The sequence below is a fragment of the Candoia aspera genome, chromosome 1 (assembly GCF_035149785.1).
Source record: "Candoia aspera isolate rCanAsp1 chromosome 1, rCanAsp1.hap2, whole genome shotgun sequence".
NCBI lineage: Eukaryota > Metazoa > Chordata > Lepidosauria > Squamata > Boidae > Candoia > Candoia aspera.
In genome coordinates, this window is record NC_086153.1 from 168,055,472 (window position 1) to 168,078,668 (window position 23,197).

The 23,197-nt window shown below is 37.1% G+C and overlaps 1 protein-coding gene across 3 annotated transcripts in view; it reads right to left on the minus strand.

Moving 5' to 3' along the window:
* Positions 1-23,197, minus strand: part of AGAP1 (ArfGAP with GTPase domain, ankyrin repeat and PH domain 1) — a 471,115-nt gene that overhangs the window by 304,699 nt on the left and 143,219 nt on the right. For all 3 annotated transcript variants that reach the window (XM_063317853.1, XM_063317854.1, XM_063317855.1), the window contains exons 7-9: positions 22,964-23,091; positions 18,093-18,248; positions 9,554-9,646 (exon numbers count right to left, since the gene is read on the minus strand). In XM_063317853.1, coding sequence (XP_063173923.1) covers positions 9,554-9,646; positions 18,093-18,248; positions 22,964-23,091 — 377 coding nt within the window. The remainder of the gene's footprint in view (positions 1-9,553; positions 9,647-18,092; positions 18,249-22,963; positions 23,092-23,197) is intronic.

Here is a 23,197-nt window from a genome sequence, read left to right on the forward strand (position 1 = left end):
AGCGAACAGAAGAGAAATCCAAATCAAATCAATATTTGGTGTGACCCTTTGCTTTCAAAACAGCATCAATTCTTCTAGGTACACCTGCAGATAGTTTTTGAAGGAACTTGGCAGGTAGGTTGTTCCAAACATCTTGGAGAACTAACCACAGATCTTGTGTAGATGTAGGCTGCCTCAAATCCTTCTGTCTCTTCATGTAATTCCAGACAGACTCAATGATGTTGAGATCAGGGTTCTGTGGGGGCCAAACCATCACTTCGAGGACTCCTTGTTCTTCTTCTTTACGCTGAAGATAGTTCTTCATGACATTGGCTGTATGTTTGGGATCGTTGTCCTGCTGCAGAATAAATTTGGGGCCAATCCCACGCCTCCCTGATGGTATGGCATGATGGATAAGTATCTGCCTGTATTTCTCAGCATTGAGGACACCACTGATCCTGACCAAAGCTCCAACTCCATTGGCAGAAATGCAGCCCCAAACTTGCAAGGAACCTACATCATGCTTCACTGTTGCCTGCAGACACTCATTATTGTACCGTTCTCCAGCCTGTCGGCAAATAAACTGCCTCCTGCGACAGCCAAATATTTCAGATTTTGACCCATCAGTCCAGAGCACCTGCTGCCATTTTTCTGCACCCCAGTTCCTATGTTTCTGTGCATAGTTGAGCCACTTAGCCTTGTTTCCACATCAGAGGTATGGCTTTTTGGCTGCAATTCTTCCATGAAGACCACTTCTGGCCAGACTTCTCCAGACAGTAGATGGGTGTACCTGGGTCCCACTGGTTTCCGCCAGTTCTGTGCTGATGGCACTGCTGGACATCTTCTGATGTCGAAGGGAAGTAAGCACGATGTGTCTTTCATCTGCTGCATTAAGTTTCTTTAGCCGATCACTGCGTCTACAGTCCTCAGCGCTGCCCGTTTCTTTGTGCTTCTTCAAAAGAGCCTGAACAGCACATCTTGAAACCCCAGTATGCTTTGAAATTCTTGTCTGGGAGAGACCTTGCTGATGCAGTATAACTACCTTGTGTCTTGTTGCTGTGCTCAGTCTTGCCATGGTGTATGACCTGTGACATGAAACTGTCTTCCACAACCTCACCTTAGTAACAGAGTTTGGCTGTTCCTCACCCAGTTTTAAGCCTCCTAAACAGGAAATATACAGTGTACACACAAACACGCATTACAGCAGTTTGGAAATTAAAAAAACAGAAGGCAGATCCAATGGCAAGTTGGAAATGTAGGTGGGATCTAATGGCTTGAAATCCTGAAGAGAAAAGTATCCAGGAAGCATGGGAAATTTTACAAAATGAGATACTGAAGGTAAGATCACGAACAATTCCAACAAGAAAGAAAAACTGCGAAATCTAAAGATGCCAGCATGGATTGCTGCAGAGCTCTTTAAAATGCTGAAGAGAAAAAAGGACATGCACAGAAAATGGAGGAGAACAAAAGCAAACAAGAATAGAGAGTAGTCTCCAGGAACTACAAGAATGCTGTAAGAAAGATCAAAACACAAAAAGAGATGAGGCTTGCAATAAGTAATAAAATAACAAAAAAGTTATCACCAAATATCTTAAAAATAAAAGGAAAACCTTTTTTAGCATGGATCCAGGTACTTCTATCTCAAGCAGCAAAAATAATGCTTAGGATCTTTGGAGCCCTTCATGGAAAAAGAGATGTCAGATGTTCAAACAGGCTTTAGAAAAGGCCAAGGAACACAAAACATTATTGATGATGCATGCTCAATAATTGAGAAAGCTAAATAATGCCCCCAAAAGTCACTACATGCTTCAAAGTCTTTTTATTGTTGATCACGTCAAGCTCTGGAATGTGCTTAGAAAAATGGGAATCCCAAAACTTCTCACTGTCCTCATGATAAATCTATATACAGGTCAGGAAGCCACAGTACGGACAGAACATCGTGAAATAGACTGACTTCAGGTTGGCAAAGGAGTGAGACAAGGTTGTATATTCTCCTCTTATTTATTCACTATATGCTGAATATATATTAAAGGAAGCTGGATTTGAAGAAGATGTGTGTGGTTTTAAAATTGGAGGAGGAAACATCAATAATCTCTATGCTGATGACACAATTGTAACAGCCGAAAATGCAAGGTATCTACAAGGTCTGGCAATAAAATTCAAAGAGCATACTGAAAAAATGGTACTAAGATTAAATATAGAGAAGACCAAACTAATGACAACAGATTCAAGAACCAGCCTTAGAATTCATAATGAAGATAACGAAGTATAGCTTCTGTCTTTTAAGATTAAACATCAACAGTAAAGGAACAGTCAAGAAAGATGCCACTGACTAGCACTTGCTATAGTACCCACGAAGTCCTTGGAAAAGATATTCAGATGCTGTGAACTGCCTATACCTACAAAGATCAGAATCGTGCAACCATGGTATTCCCTGTAACACTCTTTAGAACTGAAAGTTTGGACTTTGAAGGAGCAGGATAGGAAGAGTATCGATGCTTTTGAACTTTGATGAGAATACTGTGGACAGGCAAGAAAATAAACCAATGAATCATCAAACAAATCAACCCAGAGTTCTCACTAGAGGCACAAATGATCAGGCTCAACATCATGGCCTCAGAGCCAGGCTCCAAGATGCAGGCAGATCATCAGGTCCCACTGGGTGCTGTGCCTAGGGATTCAACAGCCACTGAATCTCAGGCTCCTCCTCAGCCAGCACTGATCCTTCTTTAGCTAGAACACGTGCCAAGAAGCCGGGCAAGCTTCCCCAGCATGAAATCCTGCACCCCGGCAAAGGAAGTGCCTTGTGAGCAAGCAGCAAGATGCTGACTCTACAAGCAAGCCCAATGCCTGTGCACATTCCACAGGGAGAGGATTTAAATTGTGCAGGGACTGCCTTCTGTTGCTGGAAGCAATGTGTAATCTTTGGATGATAATCTAACATTGAAACCCATGAATTGACAACAAATCAATTATTTTTTCTTAAGTTTTTATTTTTCATATAAATATTCCTTTTTCATATAAATATTCCTATTTACTATATTTAGCCATCTCTAGTCCGTGGACTTTTGGGTGTTCTCAACATCTTGAGTATTTCTGCTGATGGGCTTCTGGTGGGAATGGTGGACAAAACGGCTGTACCTGCTGGTACGGACAACACAGTAATCACTTTATGTAAACACATCTTGGAACTCTTCCATATCTTCGATTTTCATTGGTTAAGTTCCTAGGGGGCGCCATAATCTACTGCGTGAGACGTGGAGGATTTCAAATAGATTCTTCTGACTTTCACCAGGACTTTAAACAGATTTCTTCTGACTTCTATTCAAGCTTTTATGCAAGAGATCCAGGACATTGTGGAAAATATGAGATCTAAAAATGTGCCATCACGTTGGGGATATAGTGGATGAGGAATTTTAGAGCGATAGAAAGGTTTATTTTTTAAGACTGAGATTGGGATTTTTATGGAGATGCTGGATGAAGACTGGATAGTGGAGCTGGAGGAATCTAAGGGAGAGGGTGATCTGCAAGCCATAAGTAAAATCGATCTCCTGCTGGAATGCCATGAAAAGAACCTGAGGGGGGCAGTTGGGCTGTTTGGTTCTTCCAAGAGGAAAGCTCTGTGCACATTGTGGGGATGTGTAACTGCTCTGGTTTATTTTGAAGTGGGATAAGGGCTGAAGAATGTTCATCTGGCTTGCCTTACGGATTTGATTGACGCTATTCCCTTTTAAAGATATGGAATTACTGTTTTGAATTGTCTTTTGTCTGTTTTGAATTGTTTTTTGGGTTTATTAAGATTGGGATTATTAACATTGTTGTACTATTAAGTATAATAGCAGACAACTTACGTGCTTTTTAATTTGATTCTTATTATAGTAGACAGAAATGTATAGAACAGTGGTCGAAAGGGAATAATTAAATATGTTTTATCTTTTGGAGGGGAGAAAGATGTTTAGGAGGTTTATATGAACTTTCCCCCCCTCTATTTTAATATAAGGGGGAGGAGGAACTGTACTTCGTGATTTTTATTATGTGTTAAAGTGGAATGACTTATAGAAATGATGTGGTGTTTTGGTTTAATATAGAGTAAGAGATTGATTATGGAAATTTTTGTAAATCCTTGCTGTTAAAAGTCAGAAGCCACATCTTTTTGTAAATTTGAACATTTTTTCTCTTGTGTTTCCGCACTTTTTTAGTTTTTTTCTTTGTAGTTTTTGGGGGGGGTTGGTAGTTTTTATTCTTCTCTTGAAACCTAATAAAATTTACTAAAAGAACATTTCTGCTGATAAATTTAGAAAGATATTCTTCTCATTATGTTTTGAATGAAAGTTTACAAATAAATAGTAAGAAGCTGATGCATTCATTAGATTGGTGGTCTAACAACAATTCAGAATTTGTTGCAAAACTATGAATTCTATCAGATATATTTATTACTGTATTGTATAATTTTCAGTGGCATGGAAGCTGAGGACATAGTGTAAATATACATTAATTTATAAAGCCAAGCACTAAAGGCCAGTTCTTACTATTTATTTATGCTCCAATTTAGAAAGAAAAAAAGGGGGGGAATAGCACACAGCTGCCATCCCAAAAACAGACCTCCCATCTGCCACCCACGATTTGCATGTCACCTTCTCCAGGCTCATTTGTACTTCATTAACTGCCATTGACTTAACAAGATTTATGCAAATGACACCATAGGAGATTGCTAACTCCCACTGCAATCAAGCGATTATGTACGTACAATTCTCCACAGCAATGAAAAATTAATACACGACAAGCCCACTCACTGCTGAGCTGTGCCTCTTGCTTTTATATTTCTTGTCATGAACTTTTTATTTTAATACATCCTACTGGCAGAGATTTAGCAGAAAGCAGAAAGCAGAAACAAACCATACAAACATGATTCTTTTCTATAAATCTTGTCTCTAAAAAAGTCTTTTGTAAAATATCAGCTTATGTAAGATTATAGAGAATGAGTCATAAACTGCATACATTCACAAAATATGAGATACAACAGAGCAGAGAACCAATTTAAACGTTTGATTTAAATCAAGTTTCCTCTTTTGAAATTGGTATTTTTATTCCATAAACTGGTTACTATAGTAATAAAAACGTATAAAACAGGACTTTTATACAACTGAGAAATATAATTCAGTGTCTTTACTCATGCAGCCTATCATGTCTATCACAGAAACTACATTCACTCAATATACCAAACTTAGTGGAGATTAAGATTAGCTATTTTCTTTATATTTTAGCATGTTGTGTGGAACCCAGCCCATTTGGTTGGTTCAAACTCCCAAAAATTGGTTAATTCAATTAAGCGAACCTAACTTATGAACCTTAGAAATCAGAGTATTTCCCATATGATTTTCAGCTTTATATAGATAAGCTACCAAAACAAGCCTATGTTTAAAAGGAATCTTGCTTGGAAAAAACCCTTGTATTTGAAGTATATATATATATTTAATGTTATTTATTTATTGGATTTATTAAGGCTGCCCAACTCCAAGACAACTCTAGGCATATACAGTATGTTGAAGATATACTTAGAATAAGTTAAACATTCCAATTCCTTTTTTAAAAAATTGACACAAATTAGGAGGCATTATTTTAAAAAAAGTTGATTTTAAGTTATTTAAAAAATGAATTTTTCAATTCCTTTAAAATTTGACACAAATTAGGTATTATTTATAGAAAACACTGATTTTTAAGTTATTTAAAAAACTAACTCAATAAGGCATTACGTAATTATTTAGTAATAAGTTATTAATAATTATTTAGTTTCTAGTAAAGATAACACCTTTATTGAGTCTGCATACTAAATACTATTTATCTGCTAAAAAAATTCAGCTCCTCTCTGCCAGATATGGGGAAATCAACATGAAATTCACAAGAATTCCAAAACCAGCATTCTTGAATCTGTCATTGGAAACAGAGCAATTCAAGTGTCAACAGGGATATTCCTGAATTAATATTTTGTTTATTTATTTATTATTCACATTTCTATTACTGCCAATCTCCCCCAAAAGGGGGGACTCTAAATATTCTGAGTTATTGCCATGAAAACATAGTTCATACAGTGCAGTTCATACGTTGTGCTAAGCTAAATATAACTAAACCATAGCTTACTGCAGTATGTGAATCCAGCCAGTGTTTGTGCTTTTCATTAATTACTTCAGTTACAATGCATTTGCAAATATATCATAAAAGTTATGATTAGGTATTTCAAGAAGCTAAAATTAGTAAAATAATAAAATAGAAATATTTCCACTAGGTGGGGCTTAATTTGTTGAAATTTTTTTAGGCATTTCAAGCAAGTAAGCAAGCTACAATCTAAATCTTGCATCAGCTGATGTCCATCTGGAAATCAATTTTCTGTACTTTAACATAACATTCAATTCAGCATTGATAATATGTTCCAGTCCTACCAGTAAAATACAAGAGGGAAAGAAAAGTGAATAGTTCATCTTTATCCTGGGACAACTGTCAAATTACTTTTTTGGTGAAATCTAACATTTATGGAATAAGGCTTTATTGTTAGCCCTTTAATTAATTAACCGCTTTACTGAAGACATCCCTGTCAGTGATTCCCAAACTTTTGTATGTACCATTTCTTTCACACACAAAACCTATCTTCCCTTTTCTGCTTTGCCTAACTTCGTTGTTTGTCCAAATCTGACATACTGGTTTGAGCACTAGCCATAGCCTGCTTGAGAAATATGCCTGGCATGCCTAAACTAACTTTAAAAAGTTGCATGTTCTTTTTTTGGTTAAAAAGAAAAATATATCACTGCATTTCAGTAAATCCTGCTGCAACTTCATCATACTTAATAATTTTGAAAAATAAATTGTAGCTTTTAACAGATACTTGGATGGTATACTGGTATATACTGTTGTCTAGTACTTACTCTAAACCTGTCACACTCTCATTAATGAGTATATTATGCAATATATGAGCCCTGACCTCTAAATACAAGCTAGTGCCTTGGTTTTTGAAACATTCTAATACTTAAGAAAAAAATACTGCTAATCTATCAAGGTAATAATTTTACACTAACATTCTAAAAAAGTATAAAACTATATAATTTTACAGTAAAAATAATTTTGTTTGTTAAGTTTCATGTACTGGTTGTAATTTACCCATAAAAATACAAGCAGTTTGATAGCTGACAATAAACCAAAGATTCACAATTCTAAACAAAGCATGTGCTATTAGGTGTTCTGCAGCAGGAAAGTTTTAGAGGTCTTCTTTTCTAGTCATCTATTCTTTCATAAAACAATAATAATTACATATGTTTATAGGAATGCAGATGAAGAACTAACATTTCTACTTTCTTTTCATAATAAATTTGACCTTAAGTTTCTGCCCTATTCAGATTAACTCTGCTTATCTTTTTCCTCTGATCTGGAGATGAAGAAAAAGCACCAGTATATCTGAATCCTTTTCCTAATCTATTTTGATGATAACATATAGCAAACTTAATACCTATACTTAACAAAAACCCTCAAGTGGTAGGCGTCATCTAATCAGAAACATTTCTCTCTCTCAAGGGAGAAGTGCCTTGGCTCAGATCGAAACTAAAGACATACCATATAGCATACAATCAAAAAAAAAAAAGGGAAGGAAGGAAGGAAGGAAGGAAGGAAGGAAGGAAGGAAGGAAGGAAGGAAGGAAGGAAATTTAATGATGAAAACATTTGCATCCCATACAACTGGGAACACAGCCCAGCCTCTGGAATTGCCAGCTGCCACCTTTGAGTTGAAGCGGAAATTAATATTATATTAATTTAAATATTACCTGTAAAGACCAAAGGGTGGGGAATAAACTGAATTGATTAAAAGACAGTAATATGCTGGCTGGAAAAGAAGCACATTTGAAAATGAGAGGGAAAGAGATAGATTTATTACTATTATTGTTGTTGTTCTCAGAATGGGTAATAATTTTTTACAGATATAGAGAAATGTTTGTAATTTAAAAAACAGTATCTAAATTTAGTTAATCATTCCCCTGATAGACTGGAGTTAGGCCATGGAGAACTGCCTAACTATTGTCTCCTTGGTGGTTTTTGACAATAAAACTAATTTTGGGGGTAAGCATCATGATGCTTAGGCATTCCTATAATCACACTGAGCAAATCTCCTAATAGACTGTATCTTACGAACATAGGAAGAGCCATGCTGGATTAAGCCAGGAGCCTCTGTAATCCATACTGAATGTTGGATTCAGAAGCCAGCTAGCTATACTCTGGAAAGAAGCATAGATCTAAGACTCTATCTCCCTTTCACTGTTGCTCCCTAACAGCTAGCATTTAAGGTACACTGCCTGTGATTCAGGAGGCAGTATACATTAATCAAGACTAATGGCCATGACAACTATGTGCTCCATGAGTTTGTGTAGTTCGCTTTTAAAACCTTCCAACTTGATTTCAGTGAGAACACTGCAATTTTCACTCAAAAGAACTATATAAAGGAATACACTTCGTTCTTTAGAAACTGAAGGTTTTAAGTTCGAATAAATAATTTTTTGAGATTTTCATTCTAGTCTTTCCTTTAGTATGTAAGGAGAACATAATTTAAGACATATTTAATAAAACTTCTGATAGTGTTTGGCACCAGCACTACAACCAAAAGTTCTGCACTTCTCTCATATGGGAATTATGCAGGAATCACTGGCTTAATTTCTTTAGCATAGGAGACTTTTAAAACTAGGAAAGAGAAATCAAAGGGACATGACTTCAGTATTTCACTATTACTGATCCACTTAGCATGTGTAAAAATGGAAAACTCTTTTTAAGCGTTGGGACAGTTAAACGTCGTTTCATAAGATCCAAGTGGTTTTTTTTATATGCAATGTTCTTCACATATCTTAGGAATGTGGCACTAATGCAATTACAGTTATACTAGTAGTCAAAGAGACGAAAATCCTCAGTTCGAAATCTTATATTATAAGGATGTTTAATTAAGGCCACATATTATGGCTGTAAATGTTTGCTTATATAAAAACATCTAAACGAAGTTGCAACTCCTTCATTAGCAAATTACAAACAAAAGTGCACAGCTGACTCACCAGCCATGATTATCACATCTAATTGCCTCATTGCTGCAAATCAGTCTGGAACAATGTTCAGATGTCCTTCTGCAAGAGCAAATGAGGGCCACATCGGGCTATTTCTGTGATCACAAGGGGCTCTTGTACAGTGATCTGATTTACCCTTGTAGACTGCCAGCAAACGGCCCAATCAAAGCACTTTCTACAAAGGCAGGCTTTGAAGCCAGCTCAGCCTAGAAGCATGCTCCATATGCAGGCCGGCAGACTGCACTTCATTAGGCCTGTTGTCACATTTTCCCTCTTCTTATTCTAATGATCCTATTTTAATTCACACAGGAATCTCTCCTAATTGATGTCAAGTGAGTGACTTCAACATTCATCACCACAGCACATCAAACAAATCTTGGCAGAGAAGCCAAGCATCATGGTGTTTAAGACCTAAGGTGTGTCTCCAAGTACAGGAAAGCATCCCCATTCCCTCACACACACACACACACACACACACAGAGGCTGTACCTGTTTAATTGGGATTGCACGACCGCTTCCAATACTATCTGCTCTGCTCTCCAATCCTTTCTTTTCTTTGTCTGGGTCACTCCCTTTCCGAGACTGTAGGGTAAAAGCAAAGTTAACACTGTTAATACGCTAATTCATTTTTCCACATTTCCACATTAAATTGCAAATTTTATATTTATAAAGTATATATTTATATTATATTTTAAAATGTCCTGCATATTAATATATGCTTTTAAATACTTTAACCAGGGCTATAACACAATAGAGATTTTAAAAATTCTATCAAACTGTATGTCTTTTCACACTGGAATTTTCTTATGTAAGTATAAATACTTTATTATTATTAGATAAGATTTTAAAAGGCTATTAACTCAGCAGTGTAATTTTATGGATTATCTTGACTAGAATTTAATTTAATTTTCTCTTTTACTACTTTCAGATGACAGCATCAAAGTCAAACTAACAACACTGAGAAAACCAAGCTGCTTTGACAAAGTATAAAAACTGGAAATAGCAGTAACTCCTTTAAGCATACTTTCTTCAATAACAAATGTCATGGATATAATAAAATACAATAAAAGATTTTATTTAAGAATGAACAACTACTTTATCTGGGTAGATTAAAAAAAGAAGAGCACCCCCTTTTTAAATTATGTGGCAAAAATTCCCCTGCTTCCTTTCTCACTACTATGGGACAAATACACATAATCCTATATAAAGAGAACTTCATATCCTCCTCTATTATTGACAGCTAAGTAAATCTAGAAGTGACAGATTTATTTTATTATGAGTAAGATCTAAAAGTCATCCTCCTTAATAACTACACTGACAAGTGACAACTTCACTCCATTACTTTTCAGTGGGAACATTACTCACACAATATTGAAAATGGAGAAACGTTTTCATGTGGTTTTCAAATCATAGATGATATATGAAGTGAATGTACCAGTGATGTCCGGCACACAACTGAATGCTAATAAAAAACAAATTATATGAAACCACACAGATTTTCTACAATACATTACAGAGGGTACCTTCAAAAATCCACATTAGGAATACATATCTGAATGCCCATTAAAACTATTTTCATATCTTTGAGAATGGATCAAGAGAAAAGGAATTGGCCTTCTGAAGAACAGAAGACTCCCACATAATTGTCATCCACAGTTTCTATTATATTTACAAAGTACATACAGAGCTTAAGAATTACATTTACATTTTATGTTTTGAACTAGTGCACTCCTTTAGGGAGCAGTTGCCTTGATTTACCGGTAAGGCTACTAAGCTAGAGCTTTAGACACTAATGTTGACCGTACTCTCAATTTCTCTTAAGTTAGGAAATCAAATCAATATGATCTTCTAGCCTTCTGTGTTTCTAATAGGCATCTCTTCGGGTTTAAAAAAAAGATTTTCCCCTATAATACAGCTAGCTAAAACAGCTTCTCTTCAAAGAGGAAAAAATTATTATTTTTATGAAAGATTTTCACAGTGACCAGCTTTGAATATCTTATAAGAAAGGAGTTTTCAAATAATAAAAGTTCACTCTAAAATCACCCGCAACTTACTGCAATTTTCTCAGTTATGATCTTTAGTTTGCCCACTTCAAAATTACTAATTCAGATAATATTACAGTATTAAACTTTCCCTATAAAACTGTCAAAATCAGTCACTCAAAATTACTTGATGAAGCTACTGTACCTATTTGACAGCAAGCATTTTATCTTTTTTATAATATACATTTATGTTAACGTGTTAATGTTTAATGTCAGAGTCCTCTCAAGCCTGGAAAATTGAGAATGTAAATATTTTAAGCAGACATAGAATTGGTTCATGTATCCCCCTCACAGCCTTGTGTCACATATGACCAACATTAAGTTTTAGCATGGCTGTAAAATTTGGGGAATAGTACTTTCATTTGCATAGATTTTACACCCATTATGATAAAAAAAAATTGTAAGTGCTGCTGTAACTATCACTTATTACCTGAATATCTATTTCATTAATTGTCTTCTACATTATGATTGTATAAAATAATGTATGCTAGGAAACAATTACTTTTGTACATCTACTCAAAAATTGTTGGCTGAAGCAGCATACATCATCATGTTTTAAGCGGTTTTTTTTAAGATTATGGAACAGATATATTGTCTCCATAACCTAATATCTATCAGAAAACAAGAAGTAAATTCATAACAAGCACAACTGAAGCAGCACCAAGACAGAATTAGAATATTTGACATCATTCATGCCTGTAAGGTAATGAATAGAACCTTAATTATTACTATCACTATTCTTGAATTTAAGAAAGAGCCACCATTTTTGGCAACAAATTTTGCTGAAAACAACTAAACCACCTTATATGTACTTAGACAGGGAAACTAGGTTCTGCAGCTCTTCCAAAGGACAGCTTGCTTCTATTATTGCTAAAATAAAGCACCTCCTTGAAGCTGCTTGGCAGAGAGCTGCCCCCCCCCTTTCTTCGAAGAGGGAGCACAGCAGCTGCTTTGCCTTCTCCAGCAGTTCCAATAGCCAGTTGAACCTCTGAAGCAACCTGGAGTACCTCATTGAGGAAAATCATATCATCTCTTTGCCTTAAACAAAACCTCTAAGATGAAACTAATCTGCCTTGTCCAGGCCAAGTAAAAACCCTTTGCTTAGTGAAGTTTTGATAAAAATAAGGAGTTTTGATATCTAAGCAATTAAGCCATAATCCCCCTGGGGCAGAAAATACTGTCTTGTAAGAGACAGCTATCAGAATATGATTTTACTGCTTTCCATAGCTTTTCACCTCTATTTCTATCATTCACTTCCATTTCTATCATTCTACTACTACTATTCTACTATTAAATGTATCAGGCCTTCAAGGTAGGCTGGGTCAAGAAACAGATACCACACAGATTCCAGGAATGCTGCTTTGTTATAATAGAGCATAGTAACAGATTCTTGAAAGCTGTCCAGGCTTCCCCCTGTCCTGTGTTACACTAACAAAATCAAGGTGGGGTTATTCTGCGGTTCTTTCTCACACTTCCTTCAATCTCTGGACTGTGTAATTGTTTTTCCAATCCCTTAACAGATCTGTCATACCATGGTCTTTTCTAAATTCTTCTTCACAATGCTACATTGTATGAATTGCTTCAAATTGCTAAATCACAGTTTAATTCTTACTAGTTCATCAGAAGAAAGGTGAAAAATAATTGAACAAATTATGTCACTTTATTGATTTACATCAAACCACAGGCTTTCCAAAACTATACTATCAAAAAAGATATACTTTTTCCAAGAATCTACCAACAGTGATTGTATGTCAGGTTAACAGAGCTAGTTTACTTGCTAGTGCAAAAGACTGATACTTTGGAGCCCTTGAGACTTCGGGTAACTGCTAACAAGAACTGAGCAAGGCAGGAGCGAGATATACTTCCCCATCAGTTTTACCTAATCTTTTTTCTCTTGCAAACAAAGGGGTATGGAATTATTGCAAATATTCAATTGTAAGCAAATGTGAATGATCTTATTTATGCTGGAGATAGTGTGGAATCATGCCCCCTCTCTGGGTCATCTCTGGAGATACAACACTCTTCCAGCCTGATCCTCTTTCATTTCCTTAACATTGGAAGATCAGCAGAGAAGTATAAGCTGATGACAAACGCTGGAAGTTTGAAGATTGGATCTCCTTTTCTGCCATCTTCCTTACTTCCACCTTCGGAGAAGAAAATTCAGCTTAACTTATATTCATGGGACATCCTCTCAAATCACAGCTTGACCTGGTGTTTTCTAGGTTTTGAGAGAAATGGGAAAGAATACTTAACAGAACACAATTTCAAGAACTATGACCTCTACTTGGAAAGAAATCTACCTGAATCAAGCAGAAAACAATACCCTAATCAAGGAACTACCAAGGAGAAAACCACACTCCCCCAGAACTGGCAGGGCAAGCTACGGTATATGCAGGGAGCAAACTCCACCCTCACTCGCACTGATGATGTTACCTAGGCAAACAACCAAGCTCAGAGAGTACCAAATTTAGGATTGTACCACACAATTTGGGCATCAAGTCAGAAGGTTTCTTAACCTTAAGTTTAAGAATTCTCCACATACAAAAATACTAACAATTACTTACTGTGCTATAATTTTTTTTTTATCAAAATAAAATAATAATAGCTATGGTAATATTTTCTTACAGTGTGCTAAATAGAATCTTAATATTGCAAAACTAGTACTAAAACTCTCTTATATTCTGATGTTTTTTATTATTTCAAATGTACCTCTTGCTTTACTGTATTTGTTTCTCTTTTTAGAAGTACAAGTTCTAAATTAACAGTATCTCTGCAAAACCAGTATCCTACATTATAGATAGAATGTTTAAATGAATCCATGTCTCTCATCTAATGTTCTCTTACAATTAATGAAGGCTTCACTGAAGTCCTACAAAATATTGAAACTCAATATGCATACATTATTTCCAAAAGTTCCTAAGCAAAGTCTGAATAAGAGTACAGATTTAAATCTCATCCTTTCCCAGTTTGCCTTGCTTCTGCCATATTCCTTGACTCATACTGACATCTAGTGGAGGAAAAAGGTAAAATTACACAGCAAATAAATACTGTTCCAATGTATTATCCCTTGCCTTCAATTTCTTTTTTACCAAGCTTCTCAGTTTTAGAAAGTTTTCTCTTTTGAAGTCTAAACTGAATATACAAGACTTTTGGCAACCATCTACTTATTTGTTGTTTATTCGTTCAGTCGCTTCCGATTCTTTGTGATTTCATGGACCAGCCCACGCCAGAGCTTCCTGTCGGTCATCAACACCCCCAGCTCCCCCAGGGATGAGTCCGTCACCTCTAGAATATCATCCATCCATCTTGCCCTTGGTCGGCCCCTCTTCTTTTTGCCTTCCACTCTCCCTAGCATCAGCATCTTCTCCAGGGTGTCCTGTCTTCTCATTATGTGGCCAAAGTATTTCAGTTTTGCCTTTAATATCATTCCCTCAAGTGAGCAGTCTGGCTTTATTTCCTGGAGGATGGACTGGTTTGATCTTCTGGCAGTCCAAGGCACTCTCAGAATTTTCCTCCAACACCACAGTTCAAAAGCATCGATCTTCCTTCTCTCAGCCTTCCTTAAGGTTCAGCTCTCGCAGCCATACGTTACTACGGGGAACACCATTGCTTTAACTATGCGGGCCTTTGTTGTCAGTGTGATGTCTCTGCTCTTAACTATTTTATCGAGATTTGTCATTGCTCTTCTCCCAAGGATTAAGCGTCTTCTGATTTCCTGACTGCAGTCAGCATCTGCAGTAATCTTTGCACCTAGAAATACAAAGTCTTTCACTGCTTCTACATTTTCTCCCTCTATTTGCCAGTTATCAATCAAGCTGGTTGCCATAATCTTGGTTTTTTTGAGGTTTAGCTGCAAGCCAGCTTTTGCACTTTCTTCTTTCACCTTCATCATAAGGCTCCTCAGTTCCTCTTCGCTTTCAGCCATCAAAGTGGTATCATCTGCATATCTGAGATTGTTAATGTTTCTTCCAGCGATTTTAACTCCAGCCTTGGATTCCTCAAGCCCAGCACGTCGCATGATGTGTTCTGCGTACAAGTTGAATAGGTAGGGTGAGAGAATACAACCCTGCCATACTCCTTTCCCAATCTTAAACCAGTCCGTTGTTCCGTGGCCTGTTCTTACTGTTGCTACTTGGTCGTTATAGAGATTCCTCAGGAGGCAGACAAGAAGACTTGGCATCCCCATACCGCTGAGAACTTGCCACAATTTGTTATGGTCCACACAGTCAAAGGCTTTAGAATGGTCAACAAAACAGAAATAGATGTTTTTCTGAAACTCCCTGGCTTTTTCCATTATCCAGCGGATATTGGCAATTTGGTCCCTAGTTCCTCTGCCTTTTCTAAACCCAGCTTGTATATCTGGCAATTCTCACTCCATGAATTGCTGAAGTCTACCTTGCAGGATCTTGAGCATTACCTTACTGGCATGTGAAATAAGTGCCAGTGTTCGATAGTTTGAACATCCTTTAGTGTTCCCCTTTTTTGGTATGGGGATATAAGTTGATTTTTTTCCAATCTGATGGCCATTCTTGTCTTTTCCAAATTTGCTGGCATATAGCATGCATTACCTTGACAGCATCATCTTGCAAGATTTTGAACAATTCAGCTGGGATACCATCCTCTCCTGCTGCCTTGTTGTTAGCAATGCTTAAGGCCCAATCAACCTCACTCTTCAGGATGTCTGGCTCTAGCTCACTGACCACACCATCAAAGCTATCCCCGATATTGTTATCCTTCCTATACAGGTCTTCCGTATATTCTTGCCACCTTTTCTTGATCTCTTCTTCTTCTGTTAGGTCCTTGCCATCTTTGTTTTTGATCATGCCCATTTTTGCCTGGAATTTACCTCCAATGTTTCTAATTTTCTGGAAGAGGTCTCTTGTCCTTCCTATTCTATTGCCTTCTTCCACTTCTGCGCATTGCTTGTTTAAAAATAATTCCTCATCTCTTCTGGCTAACCTCTGGAATTTTGCATTTAATTGGGCATATCTCCCCCTATCACTGTTGCCTTTTGCTTTCCTTCTTTCTTGGGCTACTTCTAGTGCCTCAGTAGACAGCCACTTTGCCTTCTTGGTTTTCTCTTTCTTTGGGATGTATTTTGTTGCTGCCTCCTTAGGAATATTAGTGAGCTCATATCTAGCTGATCTGTGGGTCTTCCCTAATCTCTTTAGTCTGATCCTAAATTGTGCAATAAGAAGTTCGTGATCTGAACTACAGTCAGCTCCAGGTCTTGTTTTCACCAACTGTATAGTTGTCTGCCACCTTTGGCTGCAAAAGATGTAGTCAATCTACTTATCTACTGATACAGTCATGTAAAAAATAAGTACCCCTCATTGAAATTTTTGACTTTTTCAACGTATTTCAACATTCAATCTTCATTTCAGCAATACTGATAAAAGGGATATAACAAATATCATGTTTGATATATTTTGTAGTCCATTGTGTAATTGAAATAAACATAAATGCAACTTTCACATGTGGAAAAAGTACCTGCCCACATTGATCACTACCTCAAATACCTACAGTTAGAATCCAGCGTACCAGATCAGGTGCAAATGATTAGAACATTGTTAGAGAGGATCTGGGAGGAACCTGTCATATTGAAACCTCAGACATTTAGTTTGATTTGCTCTTTGTTGTTAACATGTGTGGTATCATCTCAAAAGAGCTCTCTGAGGCCTTCAGAAAGAAGATTATACATGCCCATGAGACCGAGAAGGGATCTAAAAAGATTGCCAAACAATTGGACATCAAACTGTCCGGATGATCATCTACAAGCGGAGACTGCCCAAGCCAGGCAGTCCCAAATTTGGCTGAGATGCAAAATGGGCAAACCAATGTTGAAATTTCTGGCACACATAACAATGAAGGCTGTGGGGAATGCTGTTTCCAACTAGTAGTCTCACTTGCAGTATCTCTCTCCTTGTGTACTAGTTAAATCAAATTTTTACTACAGTTGAAGACCAGCATAAGGCATGTGTACAAGGAAACTGGCTCCTCCCAAATTCAAGTGGCATTTTAAAGCTCTCATCTGGAACACATTTATACCACACTCCTGCTGTCAGAGCTTCATCGTAGGCACACCAATTAATCTCTCTCTAGAAATGCAAAGACACTCAACACACATCAGCTAAAAGGTTTAGCACACAATAGCCCTTCTCAGTCAAAAGGCACATCCTCAATTATTTTTTCATAGTCAGGTCTGTGGATTTGGGCCACATGTGGAACAAATAAGATGGAATCAGACATCACCTTAGAAGAATAGCATATAGTATGTCTCACCATGTTAATTATTTTTATTCTAATAGATTCTACTTGGAATAACTGACTTTGTTTGCACAGGCGTGGGGACAAAGGACACTGCCTCCCATAGAGAAAGGTGTAATTTGGCTAAATAGGCCAAAGAACTGACAAACTTTAAGGACAAGACCTCAGAAACATAAAATCTGTGGCACCTGGCATACACCTTTTTTCTCACCTTATCCACTGGGGCCAAGTGTTGCTATTCCTGAAAACAGGATTATGTTGCTTCAAAAATAAAATATGTAGCATGGAATATGAACTAAGTATGAGATGGTATTACAAACTGACTACTGTTATCCCTCACTCTATTTACATTTCAATACACTGCAGAAACCATGGTAAAGGACAAATCAACCTAGTTATAAACCTTTAAAAATAGCTACAAAAATAATATAATTGTCACTACAAATTGCACTGGAATTTTGTCTCAATAAATAATCAACCACAGACACAATGATCTCATCGTAAGAACAAAATGGAGGGTGTAATATATCTAGCTAAACTGTAATTTAGTTACCTCCTACAAGATAAGAAAAATACATTTAGATGCTTTTATCTCATCCAGAGCATCAAACTGAGGTTATTCTTGACTACAGAGAAGTAGAAGCCAAGTTTCAAAGTTCACTTACTGATTCACTGATTAGATTAACATGATCAAGCATTTTTTCTCTTTGTTCACTCACTGTGAAAAGATTGGACCGGCGCTTGGACTGTTTACGAACAGGTGTTGGAGTATTAGTAGTAGGTGGAACATCAATTCGTAGTTCCTTCTGACTGGTGCTTGGAGTAGATGGGACAGAGGAAGAATAATCGCTTAAACTCCCTCCTCCATTACTGGTCTGGAATGATTAAAATCCATTTTAGCAAAAAGAAAATCAATTTCTTCATTGTATTTCTTACTACAACACAGGATTTTAAAATATACATAGAATTTCTATATAGAAATTATCGCTCTCCTTCACTAAATCCTCTTGGAATTAATAGGCAAATCTTTAAGCCAAGATTGTTTCCCTCTATATTCCTTCCTCTTAAGTTAATTCAATTTTCACATTTCTTTCCCTTTCCCTCCATTCTATGTAAGGCCTCATGGCTGATGTGGCCAGAGGCAAAACTAATTTTGATACAGCAGATACATGTATACCATTTGTACATGGAACGCCAGAACGGTGAACCAAGGAAAATTTTATGTTGTCAGAACAAAAATATGCCATTTCCTTCTCCTTTAGTGGATCACCTTTAGTCTGATTCTCATGAGTGACCCTTCTGGGAATGTACACATTCCCAAAGGCATAGCTCACAGTGTCACTGGGATGTTCAAGCCACTCACCACTACATACATCAATAAATAACTCCTTCTTCATATATTAGTTCTCATATAGTCAGAGTGGTGTACTGTATGCCACACATAGAAATAGAAAAGAGAAATTATAGGGAAAATCCCCAAGCCTTCATAGAGACAGGGCCATTTCGGCCATCAAGTTCATTCATCTGCTCAGTATAGGAATCCAAATTGAAGCATATGACTTTAACTTCTACTTGAACACATCCTACAAAGAAGAGCCCATTACCTCTCTGACAATTGTCTCCTCTATCAAACTGCTCCATTAAAGAATAACTAATAGAAGGATACGGTTTTCCAGTTAATTTAAACCCATTATTCCACAATGACTGGGAATGTACAGTTAGCAGGAACATTGCTCTTTACATTTTATTTCCACTAAGGAGCCTGTATTTACCTGAAACCAAGGTGAAATTTTTGATTCATAAATCTTAAGGTTGTTAACAGCCACTTTTTTTTGATAGTAGAATGTAGGGACTGTCAGGTGCACTATGGAGAATGCTTTACATGTGCCTTACAGGGTGTCATGAGTGCCGTTGAGCTGAAGACATCAGCACAACGGCACACATGACAATACCGAGGAAGCAGAGGAAGGGACTTAAGATAAGCAAAGCACGCACAACAACAGACACAGACCCTGGCCGGATGATTCAGCCATCAGGACACAAAAGAGGAAGAAGGAAAGACAAAGACAGGGCGGATCACGAGGCACACCTAAGCTGTCAGCAAAGCGCAACGGAGATCGCCCAGCTGACAGCAATCACCGGCTGAAGGAAGAAACAGATTATGGGCAATCCCGGGGCACCAGCAGGGGCCCCGCAACCCTTCACCTACCGGCACGAAAGCATGCAGGACAAAGGGGGGATGACGCCACCCAAGGTGAGGGGGCGCTGACCGGCGCGGGGTATTTAAACCCTGCACCGGCGCGCTCCCTTCACTCTCAGCTTTTTTCTCGTCCAGCACTACGCTGTAATAAACCTGAACCTGCTTTCCCTGAAACAGTGTCTGTGTTTTACTCAGCGGTAGGCAGCGCATGACACAGGGCTTGAACAACACATCTTTGTTTTGTCACATTCTCATCACTATGACCTCATAGGATATTATTTTTTAATTGCAAAAGCGAAGACCTTTCTCTTCTTCATAATTAATGGCAAGCTATTCGTAATACAATGGTTAATAAGCACCTTGAGTCCTCTTTGCACTCCAGTGATAAATACTGATAGAATAACTGCATCATACACACATAGGGAATTAAATCTTTCATCATAAGGTGATGATATTCTCTGTTAGACAGACTTATAACCAATGGATTTATGCAGAAATTTGAGCCGGGGGGCAGGCAATTTACTTGACAAGACTTAGTTTTTTTTTCCTGGGCTATCTCCATTTCCCTTCTTTGCAGTTATTTTAGTTTTCCTGAATGTTTGTTAAATGTTGGTGCACAGAATTAAAAATAGGGGCTGACATGCTGAATACAGTACAACTGCTACTTCCTATGATATGGAAACTAAGCTTCTATCAGTGCAATCTAAAATTGCATTTGCTTTTTAGCAGTCAGGCTGTTGATGCATACTCAGTTTGTGATCCACAAACCAGGTACCATATCATGTTCCTGGGCTATTTTTTCCCAAGTAAAGAACTTTGCATTTCTCTCTATTAAATTTCATTCTGATATTTCTAGCCCAGTTTTCTAATATATTCAGAATGTTAAGAATTTTGTTTCTGTTTTATAGGTTTTAGGTTATTTTATGACAGTTGAAAATGTCAGTTTGGTCTAGTGGTTAAGGCAGCGGGCTAGAAAACCAGGAGAGTGAGAGTTCGAGTCCCGCCTTAGGCATGAAAACCGGCTGGGTGACCTTGGGCCAGTCTCTCTCTCTCAGTCCAACTCACCTCACAGGGTTGTTGTTGTGGGGAAAATAGGAGGAGGAAGGAGTATTAGGTATGTTCCCCACCTTGAGTTATTTATAAAAATAATAAAGTTGGGATAGAAAATAAAATAACATAAAATAAATAAAATGTGATAAACATTACCTCTAACTCTTCTTCCAAATCAATAATGGAAACATTCAAGAGTAATAACACTGAATCCTGTGGCACCCCATTTCATGAGTAATTTTTGATGAGTATTATTTGAATGTTTTCAAGCCAACTTAAATGTCCATTCTTAAACACAAAGAACAACTTGCCTTTTATTAATTCCTCCACTTATTTTAAGCCAGGCACTTTCTACAATCTCACTTTAAAATTATGGGAATACTTTTTTTTTTTTTTGGTGCTTCAAGTCAGTGTTGACTCCTGAGGGCTGCCTGGATGAGTCCCTGCAGTTTCTTGGCAAGATTTTTGAAAGTGCTCTGCCCATGCCTTCTTCCTAGGTCTGAGAGAGAGTGAGTGACCCAAGGCCGCTCAGTTGGCTTTATACCTAAGGCAGGATTAGAACTCACTGTCTCTTTGTTTCTAGCCTGGTACCTTAACTGCTTCACCAAAGTGGCCTTCTGTGGGAATGCTGCAGACATAATATATCTTGATTTCAGCAAAACATTTGAAAAAGCATTAGGATGTAACAATAGTTATTTAGTTAAGTGTGGGCTTAATGGCATGACAAGCAAGCAGGTACATAAAATCTTGCTCAAAAAGCAACCTTTGGTAGTTTGATGTTATATTGGAGAGAGGCTACAAAAGTTAATCTTGGTGGCCAAGTCTTCACTATTTTCATTAACAATTTTGTTGGAAGAGGTGGCAGGGATGTTTATCAAAAGTGCAGATGTTATAAAATTGGGTGAGTCAGAAATAATACTTAAAACAATCTTGATAGGCTGGAGATATGAGCCAAAAATAATAGAATGAAATTTAAAAGATACAAGTGCAAAGTTATTCATCTGAGAAACAAAAATCAAATGCATATGTATAGGATAGGAGAATATCTGGTTGGTAATAGTACTTACAAAAAAAGAGTTTAACAGTTGATTGCAAAAATGAACATGAACCAGCAGTGTAATATAGCCGTAAAGAAGGGAAATGCAATTCTAGGCTACATTAACAGAAATATAAATTCAAAATAACAAGAATTCATTGTCATTAAGCAAACCTACTTGTAGATGAAAGGATTAATTAAACAAGCTAACCTTGTTAATATGCATACGTTAGAGGGGTGTTGTGAAATTCTGGAAGATTCCTTTAACTTCACCCTGTTTTTACTGTTTTTTCCCCTCTTTCTCTTCTCATGATACGATTATATGGAATAATGTACTTTTCTCCTACTTCCTTGTGAACACTGGTATTGTCTGAACTGAAAGTAAAATACATCTTTGTTTATATGAAGATGGTGTAATTGTTTAATAGGGGCAATTGGCTCAAGAAGGGAAGGAGAAAGAAGAGGAGAGAAATGAAGAAAAAAAGGAGAGGTGAGACTAGTTAAAAGCAGAAAGCACAAGACTGTCCAATAATTTCTATTCTTTACCACACTTTTTGTTGCATTGCTTTACCATGCAACAATTGTTCCACTCAAGTCTGTTTTGATTAGATCCCATCATGAATACTGTGTCCAGTTCTGGGCACAACACTTTATGAAAGATTCTGAAAAATTGAAGGGGCTGGATAGATTTAGCCTTGAGAAAAGATAATTGGGGGAGTGAGGAGAGGAGAGATGATAATGGATCCAGGTTTCAATCTGGATTCCTGCACTGAGCAGGGGATTGAACTCAGTGGCATAAATGACCCCTTCCAACTGCAGGATTCTACGATTTTCAGCTGCTATGGACCCTTTTAATATAGTTCGACAATTCTTCCCTTTCAGTTGCTTGAAATCCTAAGTTGTAATATAACTAAGTTGTATTCTTAGTTCTGGGAATCATCCCACTACATCTCAGTTATACCTACTGCCATTTTAATACTTGCTTTTTGTAAAACAGTTCAAGCTCATCTAGATTAAACTGTGCTTTTGGTTTGTTTAGCTCCGCATTCTGTTTAACTTCCCACTGTGAACCTCAAGGTGAAAACAAAGTATTTCACTTTGAGAATATTCCTGATGATTTTAAAAAACAGTAATAATTTAGAAATAAACTACTAACAAATAAAATGTTATTTCCAATAAAGTAAAAGCATGGTCGTTCAAGCCATCCAATACCCAAGTGAATATGCACATCCATTGCCAGAATCACAAAAGGTACTTATACCTGGTCTTTATCTACCACTAAAATAAATGAATGCAATTCATACCTGGTTAATATGTACTGCAGAGACCTGGGCTGAACATACTGATGAGTGGCTTGGAGAGTTTGGTAATGATTTGCAAGGACCTATTGAAAGCTGCTGTTTTTTTCTGGTTGCAACAATCTTCTGTGCCACTGTAAAGGTAAAATAATAATATTACATATGAATCTACCTCTGGAATTATTGTAGAACAATTTCCCACTCCAAGCAGTAATGTAAATTGAAATGATGGCTGTTCAA